The 12,886-nt window shown below is 41.3% G+C and overlaps 2 protein-coding genes across 13 annotated transcripts in view; one reads left to right on the top strand and one right to left on the bottom strand.

The window, feature by feature from the left end:
- Positions 1 to 8,029: 8,029 nt before the first annotated feature.
- On the top strand, positions 8,030 to 10,949 carry SEC61G (SEC61 translocon subunit gamma). 3 transcript variants are annotated; one of them, XM_069007753.1, is made up of 4 exons: positions 8,030 to 8,116; positions 8,812 to 8,911; positions 9,907 to 10,009; positions 10,838 to 10,949. In XM_069007753.1, the coding sequence occupies exons 2-4, from the start codon at positions 8,818 to 8,820 to the stop codon at positions 10,845 to 10,847; spliced, it is 207 nt and encodes a 68-aa protein (XP_068863854.1). In that variant the 5' UTR covers positions 8,030 to 8,116; positions 8,812 to 8,817; the 3' UTR covers positions 10,848 to 10,949. The 3 variants fall into 3 exon arrangements, with proteins under 3 accessions (XP_068863854.1, XP_068863855.1, XP_068863853.1); XM_069007754.1 differs by having other exon boundaries at positions 8,048 to 8,125; XM_069007752.1 differs by lacking the exon at positions 8,030 to 8,116 and having other exon boundaries at positions 8,790 to 8,911.
- Positions 10,950 to 12,259: 1,310 nt separating this feature from the next.
- TPK1 (thiamin pyrophosphokinase 1) overlaps positions 12,260 to 12,886 on the bottom strand; it is a 314,358-nt gene continuing 313,731 nt past the window's right edge. For 9 of the 10 annotated variants that reach the window (XM_069007750.1, XM_069007742.1, XM_069007743.1 and 6 more), the window contains one exon: positions 12,260 to 12,540. In XM_069007750.1, the coding sequence (XP_068863851.1) occupies positions 12,422 to 12,540 (119 nt within the window). In that variant the 3' untranslated portion in view covers positions 12,260 to 12,421. The remainder of the gene's footprint in view (positions 12,541 to 12,886) is intronic. The other variant, XR_011149067.1, reaches the window with a different exon arrangement.

Below are 12,886 nucleotides of genomic sequence, written 5' to 3'. Positions count from 1 at the left end.
GAAGAAACTACTTAAAGGCTCCTTAGCCCAGAAAAATCTCCCAGGCGATGTTTATCAGCAACACTGTTACATAACATACAGATTGTTGTTGTTATTATTTTTATTTTTATTTTTATTTTTATTTTTATTTTTATTTTTATTTTTATTTTTATTATTTTACAGTGTTAGGTTCCTACAGGTTTATTTTTATGCAAGAAGAGTGAACTATTAAATCCAAAATAACTCCAAGGACGAGGAAAATAATGCCTTGTGATATCAATTTAATAGCTTGACTCAGCATTAGCTTCTAATCAGGATTGCAGCTCTTACAGGCCCAGAACAGGCATCTTTACTTCAGCTGCCCAAACTCAGGATAATGAAAATTAATGATTTATACTTATCAAAAATATATGAGATCAAGTTCTCTGCTGCAGGCAACAAGGACAAGAGCTGTTAACTACTGCTGTTGACTTGAAAACTGTAATACTACAAATGCCAGTACCAAACAGCTGGCAGGTGCTTTACAAATGAATTTTATAAAGGTAACCCAGATATCATTCCGATTATGCACCATGAATTTGCTAGAAGATACACAATTCAGTAAACAGCATTGCCAGGATAGCAATGTATCCACACATTAAGACTCAAATTTAGAGATATCATTTGGGGAAGATTATTTAATACTTGACTAATTTAGCTAACAATTTGAAAAAGGTGTTAATTAAAATATGCCTGGGGCTGCCACCTGCTGCCAAAATTGTAGAGATGCTGCCATTGAAATATTTCCACTTTGTTATTAAACAAAGCATTTGGACTGGTTCAGGCGAACGGACACAAACTTACCATGATGTTAGCAAAACTCACTTTTGAAACTTCCTAAATCTGATTACTGCAACATTTTGGACAGTTGTGCAACACTAAGTCCATGATTAAGTGGAAGTGACACCTGGGTAATAACGGCAGCAGAAAGTGCTAGATCCTCAGGTGTTTATTTTTTAAACTAACACCACCTTGCAGGATTCTATCTTTTCAGCAATAATGGAAGTGATTGATTTTTATCTTACTAGGAAAGGAAGTAAGAGAAATTAGATCTACAAACATTCATTGCCTGGTCCAGTTGCAGCCATTACTGACAGGACTCAGAGACACTGGAAATTTTGTGTTGAAAAACTGCTGGATACATTTGTAGCACTTAAACAGGTGATACGCCAAATCCTTTTCACCATTCAAGAGCTGGAGCATTACTGGTGAGATAAAGAAGCAGAATAATTGACAGAACCTTACCATTCTTTCTGCAAGAACAAAAATATTCTTACTGGGAATGCTGCAGATTCAGACAATAGCAAGGAAGGTCTGCAGCTTCTTCATGCTGTGAAAAGCAGCTTTGCCCTGTTCCCACTTGCATGTGAGGAGGATCATGCACTCAACCAGAGACTGAGCAAAACTGATTCTCTGTGAAGCAGTGACCAACACTTTCAGGCTGTTCTCAAAACACCCTTAAAGATAAACTGTCTGCAGTTCAGAGATACTGTCTCTGGCTTACTGAACAGCAGGTCCTATCAAGGTTCCTCAGCAAGACTGGAACAGCAAAAAGTGCCAGATCCATTTAAGTTTCTAACACAGAGAGTAAAGATTTATGAGGGCAGAAAGGAGGAAAGGGGAGACATTTAAAAATATCTTCAAAAGAGTAGTGAAAAGGTACATTAAAAAAATAGAAGAAACTTTGCAGTTTTAGCTTTTTGAAGTTCAAGAATGACTCCCATCCCTGTAAAACCTTCCAAAGCTGGTTTTTAATTCTGACATACCCAAACTCCTTTGGATTCTTTTATGCTCAAGTTATTACATATTTAGATATGTTTCCAAGGCGCCCTTTGAGAAAGCACATGCCGCCAGCGTGCCTGAAGCACACGGCTTCTGTACAAATCAGCGACACGTCTGCTTTAGCACAGACACTTGGCAAAATTCAGGAGACCTCAACAGCATCACAGAAGCTTAACCTGAGCCAAAAGGAAATGTCCTATTTAATCTGAAGGTAGGAACAAAAGACAAGCAGGCAACCAACTCTATATAGATCAGCTGGGGAAAAAAAATGTTAAAAAAACTAGGGGCAAGAAGTTATTTTGCTTTTCAGTGGTAGGAAGGTTTTTTCTGCCTGTCCAGCTCCACCCTTTCAGCTGCTCACTTTTCTCTACCCATCAAATTGTTCTCACCCTTATAATGCAGTGTCTATTCTCTCAAATTTTTAGAGTTTTACAGCAGGAAAAAGCTGAAGAAACACCTTTTACCTCTCAAGAAAAAGACGGCATTCTGGCCCACACTCCTAGCAAGCTGGGATCCTGGATCTCAGTGAGTACAAGAAGTAATGAAACAGCTTTTGTACCAAAATGCACATAATGATAGCAGAACTGGGGTCCAGCTCAGCCAACCCCAATCATGGGTCATGATCCCGTTACATGGGATGGAACAGACATCCTGAGCCACAAATGGAGTAGAAGGTGTATTGAAACATCACAGAAGGCAAAGGATTAGTTTACTCCATGACCCAAAAATGAGCATGGGCCATGCATGCTTCACAAACTAAGTGCAGATTTGCCAAAACAAAGTAAAACAAGAATTCATCATGAAAAGGGGACTTTAAATCAACATTCTGACACTGCAGCCATGAAGGCATGAGCTGCTTGTTCATGGTTACCAAGCACATTGGTTGCTCTGTCATCTTGGCTTGAAGCAGACAGGACACACATTCTGTGCACTGTGCTTGCAGTTTTTGCTACTGCTTCTGTGTCCACTGTATGATTGAGTCTTGTGTATAATACATGCATCCACTGTGAAGCTTCTGAAAGCCATTTTTAAATGTCTAAACACACACACAGAGAACATCTGAAATGTCTTTCTGCTGACATAAACTATTCTTGCTATAAAATGAAAACTATACCTTAATTTTTAATCAAAATTTATCCTCTGGAGAAAAAAAAATCATCTTAAGGTTAAGGGTATTTCCAGTTTTAATTTGCTCCCCCCCCTTTTTTTTAATCTGAAGTGCTAATTAGTATTTCCACAACTACTACTAGTGTTGTTTTAAAGAAGGATTCAGTGATTTATTTGTTAATATACACAAAAATCTTCATGTGAAAATTACAAAGTTAGGAACAAGGCCTGTATCTTCAGCTGCTATTCATCAGAGCAAGACAAAACAAAACATTATAAGCACTGTATCAGAGAAACGAGTAAGCATTTGATTTTTCTTTACCCTTCTGACCTGCACAGCTGATGAAGGAATTATTATTCCTCTGTTAACTTCCCCATATTTCTTTTGCTATGTAGAAACCTTATCCGCAGACATTTTTTTACTTTGAAGTATCATTTAGCAATGCCATTTTTGCATACTGCCCTTGTTTCTCTCCTGTTTTGTCTATCATTATACAGACACAAATCTCCCAAGTTCTCTCTTTCAAATAAAATTGAACACAGGCTTTTTTAAAAAGGTCATCTTTAAAATTATATACAATAAATCCAGCACTGGCAAAAATTTATTTTAACAGCACTTCTCCCTCATCCCCATATTTCATCTCCATTGAATATTAAGCAGCACAAATCAAAAGGTGGGGCTTGTTGACTGCTTCAGACTAGAGACATTCCCTTTCACAACCACAGCATTAAAGTCTGATCTAGTGGCACTTTTACAATTATTGAGGCTAAACCCCAAGACACAGACCACAAGCACTCCATCATTTCCTTCTGACCCCCAAATCTGGGCTATAATTTCTTTCCTAACATTAATTCCCCATTTATGTTCTCCCCCTGCATCTGTACAGATTCTGAAGAGGAAAATAATCATTCTTCCTATCATAAATCATGCAGATGTGCTTATCAGGTCCAAACAGAGTCTCTAGATTGTTTAGGGGAATGAAAAGCTAAAATTAATTTTTAAATGTCAGAAGCACATAGATATTCCAATGATTTTTCAATATATAAATTAATCAAACACATTTACTATAATGTAGAATTAAAAAATAAAAGGTCCCATATATAGTAGTAATTTCTGAAGACTGAATTTTATAGTTATATATATAAAGTTTATAGTTTATATAGTCATCCAACAACACTATCAAGCAATGGAGCATTAGCATGAATTCAGTCAATGGGGTTACTCTGCTGCTGCCTTTGAAAATCTGAGAAGGCAGCTACCTGCAGCACTGTTCAACAAGGATGTCCCACACCCTCACCTCGCTTTCTCCTCTCTCTCCCTTCTCTACATTATTCCCTTGTTTGGGCTGTAAATCTCTGCTGCTGTGCAGTCTTTGTTCTCTGCTGTTTTCCAACCCAGAGCATGCTCAGATGCCCACTGGCCACAGTGGCCCATCTTTTTTGAATCCATGAGTCCACAAGCGGCCATCTTCCCAGTTTTCTTAGGGTTTTTCTTCACTTTTGCTGTCTCGCTGGATAACCATTTGCCCCTTCAATTCATGAAGGAAAGTCAGATTGTCCCCAAATGTTGCTCTTGCTCAAACTGGAAGCCAGTGCTCTGCCTTGCCTCCTCCAGTTCAAATGCCTCATGGCCTGCCACAAGGCAGGCTTAAGAGATCCTGGGCACAACATTGGCCCACCCACTCATCCCTCTAGCTCTTCCTACAGGGGGGCAGCTCAAGTCCTGCTGTCCATCGTGGGATGAGTTGGGATAGGAAAGAGATAGCTCAGCAAGACTTCATATCCCAGAGTATCACTTTTTGTGCACAGAAACTGGCCAAGACCACTACAAGTACTTTCTTCTAGCATGTGGGGAGTAATCCTTCAAACAAGAGAACCAGACTACCAGGTCTCTCCCCTCTGGGATGCAGAGAGTGGGGTGCTGTTCTTGCCATCGAGCTGCTGCTGAGGCCAGGCAGCACCAGCCTCATGGGAGCCTGAGCAGGACCTGCCACTTTGCTCTTCCTCTTTGCCTGGGGCTGGAGCAGAGTCAGGGCAGGGAAAATGGGGTTATACCCCACAGGGGAACAGGGAAGCTTGGAGACCTGTTCAGAGTTACTGCTCTATTCTTCCCACACCACTTGGGATATCACACATGTGCCATCCCACCACACAGAGGTTGAGCTGCCTCTCCTACTGAAGACTGTCTTTTCTCCTCTCAGCTGATCCCAAAATTATGCTTGCTGCAGCTGCTGGCAGCTCTCTGGCTCCTGCCATCCCACCATGTTCTGCAGGCTGCAGTGGGATCTGTGCTGTGGCAAACAGGCAGCATGGTATGGGAGAGGTGGAAGAGGAGGCTGATCTCTCCATGCATAAGTGTCCAGATCCAGAGGGACAGATGTCACACAGTGTCACACAGTCTAATGTGCCAGTACTTAAAAGCAGATATTTATCTTTCATGTCCTCCAAAGGACAGGAAACAAACTACAAAATGTGCAAATATGCAAAGTAAAACTGTCATCAAAAGAACTCTCTCATCCTTGGAGCACACAGAGGATGAAAACCTCCCTCCCCCCCACTCTCCCATGTGGCTCCAGTTTATGCAACATTCAGAAGCAATTCAGCACTAGCACACTAGTACATAGCATAACAATGGTCTCTTTTACTGTTGAGGGAATGGTTATGTACTGCTTAGATGCTGCCATAAAAGCAGACTTGAAAAACTGCCGTGAAAATTCACCTGTGCAAGCACACCACTTTCTTCCCCAACCCTGCAAGAACCATAAAGAAGTAGAAACAAAACACCCTAGTAGCAGTCTAGCTTTCAATGAAAAAAAAATACACATGCCCAGGAGATGTAAACCTTTCCCTATCTTCTGTAAGTGAAGATGGCTCTTTGTAAATATATATAGAACAGTACCATATTTGCCATGAAGACCAAGTATAAGTAGCAATGTACTAGTTTAAGGACACCAAAAAACCCATAAATGGCGGAAAATACTGTGAGGAGAACAATAAATGCTTTCTGTGCACAAATCAGGACTCTGCCTCTCTCCAAAGCTGCTGAAGCCCAAACTTGCAACCTGGCAGGCAAAGATGAGAGCTCATCATGGCAGAGTGAAGGATGCTGAGACAGGACAACTGATACCTTCTACCCTGCCCTAGAGAACTCAGAGTACAAACTCACAACAAAGCCACATTGTTAAGCCAAGCAAGACATGTTATGTTTCTCCAGAACATTTCCCCCCAGGAAAAACAACTTAAAATAGAGATTTTTTGGGGGGAATAAAGCTTTATTTCAGCAAATGCTTTTTAAAATAAAAATCTAATCCAACCAGAAGTCCCTGTCATGAATTGTTTCATACATGTGTCTTCTTTTTTCAGGTTAAATTTTTTCCCCAATCAGTGCCTTTTGGTTACATCCACTGCGGAGTCCTCATGCATCACAGCTGGAAACATGAGCTTCCTCTGTTGGTAAAGTCTCTGGCATTTATCTGTGACACTGAAGGGAAAAAAACTAAGTAAGACAAAGCCCATCAAAATGCCTCTACATATGGATTCTCATTCAAAGGTTCAGCAACCTACTCTCCCCAGTCACACACTGTGCACTACTGCTATCAGGTGCTTTGCTGCTTTCCTTATGGATCTTCCTCTCCATTCCATCCTGGCAGACTGCAGCCTGGCCTCAAAAACAAGAGAAAAATTACACACATATCTACTGTGGGAGGCCTGACTGACACTCTAATCTTTCTGTGCTGGTGTGCCAATGGAAGAGGTTCAGCAGAATTTGGCCACCAAAATTACAGCCCCATGTGAGAAACAGTGCTGCAAGAATTTTCATTCAAAGCAAAATCCAATCCAAAGGCGGACTTTTGGATAAAATTTGTAGAGGACCTCAAGGCAATAAGCCTCCAAAGCCAAGCAGAGAGCTCATCTCTGAGGGAGATCAGTAGTACTGAGGGACCTGCTCAAGGGGCAGAGACAAAGAAGGTGGCTGCCAAAAAACCCATGGAATGACCAACAATTCCCTACTGTGATGGTACTTGACCTGTAATGAAAGCTGTCAGAAAAAATTTAATCCCAGAAAATATTTTGTGCACACTTAAATGCAATATGGAGTTGAGATCAGCAAAGCATTTGCTAAACTGACTGCAGAGGCCTCAGTCTGATGAATAAATAATAAACTTTGCATACTCAATATAAACTCAAAGGTGGAGTCAACTAGGAACAGAGCTCTAGACCAAAATCAATAACATCAAAAGTGAAGTAAGGATAAAAAGAATAAATCTATGTTGTCTTTGTTCTTCCTTTACCTGCTACAAGATAAAGCAGCAAGGAAGTGCTCCCTTTAGGCAGTGACAGCATCTTTTCCCCTTCATGCAAGGAAGTCTCCTACACGACACCTGTGGCACTGAAATGTACGGAGCTTTAGCACCTTTGAGCACTGCACACTTCTCTACACAAAAATAATCCCGTGTTTTCAAAGGTGATGAACTCCCTTAGTTCGCAATGGCTCCAGCATTCCTGCAAACAAATAGGTCTCTGGCTCATAGGCGATCACAGCCCGAACAAGTTTTACATGGGGAGTTTTTTTGGTTGGTTGGGTTTTGGCTTTTTTTTTTTTTTTTCCCTCTCTTCATCGAACAGCATTTGTTACAGGCATATTCAGAGAATCAGTTAGGTTGGAAAACACATCTGAGGTCACTGAGTCCAACCTATGACCGAACACCACCTTGCCAACCAGACCATGTCCAGTCTTTCCTTAAACACCTCCAGGGACAGCGACTCCACCAGCTCCCTGGGCAGTCCATTCCAGCATCTAATCACCCTTTCTGTGAGGAAATTCCTCCTAATGTCCAGCCTAAGCCTCCCCTGCCGCAGCTTGAGACTACGCCCTTTCGTCCTGTCGCTGTTCGCCTGGGAGAACAGTGGCGCCTTCCTCCCTTTATTTCCCGCTAGGAGCCTCTTGGATCCCAAGGCTCCAAGGGCATGGAAAGCAAGGGCGCTGTCAGAGGCCGCAGAGGCACTGCCGGGGCGCATCCGCCCTCACGGCTGCGCTCACCCCGCCAGCGGGGCGGGGCGAGCCACAGGCCCCGGAACCCGGAAGAGAAAGAAAAACCCAAGTAAAACCCCGCCCCTAAAACCTTCCTTTTCCCCTCAAAACCCGCCCCGCCCGCCGCGCTGACGTCACGCCCTCCGCCACTCAGTGCGACGTGTCCCTCGGCCGGCGGTGAGGGCGGTGAGGGGGTCCGGGTGTTCCTTGGCATCAGGGATGGGGGCTGGGCAGCGCCCGGCGGCCAGGGATATGGGCATCGGAGGGACTGAGGCGGCCACGGGGGCCTCGGCCGTAGCGAGGGGGAAGGGAGTCGCTGGGGACGCGGGAGGGGCCGGCACCGTACCCGGAGCCTCGTACCAGGGGGTCCGTATGGATTAATGGGAGTAAATCCCCGCAGTGGGTGTCCTGCGTGCGGTGGCAATGCTGGCATACGCCTATTGTGAGAATAAGGCTCGGCCACAGCATTCCCTCCGTGCTCGCCAGCCCCCCGGCAGCTTTTGGCGTGGGGGTCTCCTGAAACCGGCGACTTTTGTCTATTTAGACGCCTCTGGTGGCGTTCTCAGAAACGCGGAGTAGGACATAAGCTGTAAGCCAACTCTGATGGAGCTGTTGTTTTCCTTTTCTGTGTTGAAAGGCAGAATTTTCCATATTTTTTTCTTTTGCAGTCAGAAATAGGCCCTCATGGTTATGTACTGATACAGTGTCTTCATTTCCTGCAAAGTGGAAGTATTTTAGGTTGGAATATGACACTTTAAATTATCTTAAGCTTTTAAGAAATTTTCTAGGTAACTGCTACTTCTGTAATTAAAAAATTCTGTTTTTCAGTATATATGTGGACCCATCAATGCTAAATGTGTTTGTCTTTGCAGGCAATCATGGATCAGGTAATGCAATTTGTGGAACCCAGCCGTCAGTTTGTAAAAGACTCCATACGACTTGTTAAGAGATGCACCAAGCCTGACAGGAAAGGTAAAGCACACAGTAAACCAGAACACAATCTGTACTTCATCCTGTGTCTTAGCACGTGTCTTTCCACACGTCACTTCTGTTGATTCAGTTGCTGTGGATGTTTCTCAGCTGCCAATACGGGATTTAAACTTGAGCTTTAGTCGTCTAAATGTCAGCAGGTTTATGGTTCTGGCTGCAATAAACTTGAACGTGTTCTTTTCTGGTATGTACGTAGGCATGTGAGTGGTACTAAAACTCACCTCAGGAGAGAGGTTAAATAGCTGAAATTCAGTGCTCAACAGTTGTCAGTCATTGCCTGATTGGGACAGGAACAATTTTGTTGCTGGGAGTATGGAAGATGAGGTTTTGGACTAGAGAGGCCCTGGAGAGAAGCTGTAACTATAACCAGAATGCAGCTGGTCCTCCTTACTGATAGTTACAGTGCTTTATTCACATGCTCAGCATGAACAGGTCTGTGACTTAAGTTTGCTGGCAACTTTTGAGATCTGTAAGGAACTTCATTCCTTGTCAGATTGGCAGGTTTCTGAGGGGCTATTGACCTTCTTAGTCAACTTCATGGTTGCTGTCCTAAAATAATTGAAAATATCCCAAGTACTCGATTTTTGCGGGGTCTTACGGTGCTGTCTTCCTGTGACAGACATAAATGCATATTTTTCCATTTTTGATGCTGCATTAGGGATGACTTTCAGGGCTTGTAGGGATGTAAAGGAAAGATAATGGAATAAATGTTCCATGAATTGTCATTGTGGGTATTTCTGATTCTGCTTATTTAAAAAAGATTGTGATTGGCAGTTCTTTGTGGAAATCAGCATCTTCTCTCTGAAAATCTCATGTCTTCTGAAAAAGTGGATTTGTTTCTCAGTGTCTGTGCAGGTTTTCAAGTGTTTCCAGTGTTAACATGGTTAAAGAGAGATCTCTCCTTTGGTTACTGCAGCGCACATCTGTATGCTATACATGAGACTTCCTGACAAATTTTTTTGTTTGTTTTTTTGCAGAGTTCCAGAAGATTGCCATGGCAACAGCAATAGGCTTTGCGATAATGGGATTTATTGGTTTCTTTGTCAAATTGATCCACATCCCAATCAACAATATAATTGTGTAAGTGAATATGACCTTCGATTTCACTAAATTTTTACCTGTTCAGTTTTAAGCATTAGTGAGCCCTACAGGACCCTTGTTGCTATAGTGTCTGTGCATTTCACGTACTAGTGTAATATGACAAGTATTACTTGATTCAAAGGACTTTATGAACAAGTAGGTTGTTAATTCAGCATGATGCAAAGTATTAGGTCCATAGTTCTTAAGGTTTTTTCTGAGTATTCTGCTTCAAAACTGAACATCAGATATTTTGATTTCCAGTTCCTCAGTGTATGTTTGACCACAGAACATTTATCATATTTGGATCTTGTATAATCTTACTGTTTCCAGTTTACAATTTGGGTATCCAAAGTAAATGGATGGATGGTAAGGTAAAGAAAACTGGGTGGGTATGCTGTAGGATGACAGGGCACAAAACAAAGTTGGTCTTGTTTCATTTACTGAGTGCTAGATATGTTTGAAACTTTATGTGTAACTGCATCCTGTAAAATCCCTTTTGAAATGAATGTTACTTCATGAAAAACTTGAACTTCAAGTTGACTGGCACCATGGTACTGACATAGTAACAGTACCAACTCCTCATATTCTCCAGAGCTGATATGATCCCCTCTCTAGCACTATAAGAGGTTAAAGACCATTCTGTGTCCATGATGTGTGACTGGCTTATACGTGTAAGAGTGGTCATTGAGGCAAGGAGTGTTTGAAAATGGGAGATAAGATGTAATGGTTGTCCTAACAAGGCAGTGCTGGGAGCATAAGTTAGACTTCAGGTGGAATCACTTGGTCACACTTCATTAATTGAAACTGATTACTTTGTTCTCTCAACAGAGGTGGCTGAACATTCATTATGAAGAAGAAGAAGACAGTTGTGACACCTGCAGCAATGATTTCCCAGCTTTAATTTGTTTGATATTAAACAAGCTCAGTTTGGGTTTTCAAACATTCTTGTCATTGTGTTCCTGTTTTAAAGTGTATGCGATCATACCTATCTACAGGCTTTTTTTTTTTGTAATAGTAGTTGTGTGTTTTACTTGTTTTGTTACTTCTTTGAACGGTAGTAGAATCATTCAGGTGGGAAGGAAGACTGGAAGATCTCTAGGCCAATGTCCTGCTCAGAACTGGGTCAGTGTTGCATTCAAATGAGGTTGCTTAAGGTTTTGTCCAGTCAAATACTGAAAGCTTTCAAGGGGGACAGCTGTATGACCTCTGTTCAGGAGCTGTTTACAAAGCAGTAAATTAAGCTTTGGAACAACATCTTCCCAGCAAAAGCAGACAGCAAGAAAACAGCATTTCTATATCCTTTCAAGTGGTGATGTAAAAGTGTATGGGAATTTTTGTCACTAATTTCTGGAATCACCATAATTATCACTAACTCCTTTCTGCATTTGGAAGTCCTGCTAGGTTGTAGTATGTACTTGACAGGAAAATAACTCTATCAAATAAAGAAGTTGCATTGCCAGTCCTTATTCTGATGGCATAATTAAAAACCCAAACATAATTGATTACTGAGATGTACCATTTGAAGATAATTTAGTTGTCAGACACACTAAGCAGTCCTTTAGCAAATACACAACTTGATCATATTGTTGGAAATGCTATGCACCCATTTTGGATCCTGTTCTGCCCTCTGCATGTTGACCTGGAAGTTGCCATTATTTTAAATGATTGCATATTTTGATTTTAAGAACTAAGCCTGCAAAAACTCTGGTAGATGCAATGCTCTTCCTCCTCAGATTGAGATTAAGATATTTAATTCACTCCAAAAATGTTACTGTAAGCATTTGGTATTTGTAGAAGGTACAATGGTACTTCTATTACAGACTTTAAAAGCACTTAATACTGGGAAAACTGATACTGCTATTACAGCAAAACTGAAGCTTCTTCACTACACTAACTTGCTTCCTAAGTAGAAAAGTTCAATTATTACTCTTCTTGAGAAATCTTCACCAGCACCTACATTATGTTACAATCCAGGACAGAAAAATGAGATCAGTTAATCTTAGTGCTATCACCTTGTAATACAGTTATACTATATGCAGCTGGGTACTGTATTTCCTTTTGGCAAGAGGGAAAAAAGATAGTTCAGTATGAGAATAAAATACTTTGTAAAAGTAGCCTGAACTAACCAGATAAGCAGCAGCGATTTCTTTACATTCATTTCTGTTTGTGGTTGTACTGGGTGGCTGCTCATGCATCGTCTGATTAAGTAGTGTGATTTACCAGAATGAAGTACTCTATTACTACAAGTAATTTTGATTCAATCTCAAGTGACTTTTATTTCAGACTTGTTTTCCATTCAATACAGAAAATCATTTCCTGCTTATGTCTTGGAACAGCTTTACCATCTTAATTCAGTGAAATTGTGTAGTAATTTGAGTTGTGTCAGATCAGAAAAGGCAGCTGTAGCTGATCTTATGTCTTGATAGCCATTGTCCACAGCAAAGGTTTGTCTGTCTCGATGGTCACAGTCCCGGAGTTGTCATAGGTGTTGGAAGTACTGACGAGTGTTCCAAACTTCAGCACCTGGTTAGCTGTGAAAAATAAGGAAGAGATTGAGTGGGTCTCTGCCACATGAGTGCATTTGTTTTAAAAGGCCACTGCTCCCACAAAGAAGAAAAAAGTAGCTGAATAAATCTAACCCAGATAAACATAATCTAGTTAGCTTGTATGAGATTTTTCAATGACCTGTAGAGGCAATAAATTAATCCCCAGATTAAAATTTTGAGTTTACAGGAGATTATTACAAAAGCAGTTTGTCAGGTAGTGCTCAGTTTCACATATGGAAATCTGTATTTCGTTAGGATCAGTTCAAGTACTAGTCCTAGAAAAGGTATTTAAAGTAAAACAAAGAGTATCTTACTGTAGTTCCAAACTTGG

Source organism: Aphelocoma coerulescens, chromosome 2 (genome assembly GCF_041296385.1).
Source record: "Aphelocoma coerulescens isolate FSJ_1873_10779 chromosome 2, UR_Acoe_1.0, whole genome shotgun sequence".
Lineage (NCBI taxonomy): Eukaryota > Metazoa > Chordata > Aves > Passeriformes > Corvidae > Aphelocoma > Aphelocoma coerulescens.
Note: the sequence above shows the minus strand (reverse complement) of the source record. Positions and strands in the feature narration are given on the sequence as shown.

What these genes read in the sequence shown, in the direction of transcription:
- SEC61G (XM_069007752.1), top strand. Translation starts at nt 8,794, where the DNA reads ATGTGTTTGTCTTTGCAGGCAATCATGGATCAGGTAATGCAATTTGTG. An exon ending in CACCAAGCCTGACAGGAAAG is followed by an intron (nt 8,912 to 9,906) that starts GTAAAGCACACA and finishes GTTTTTTTGCAG; the next exon opens with AGTTCCAGAAGATTGCCATG.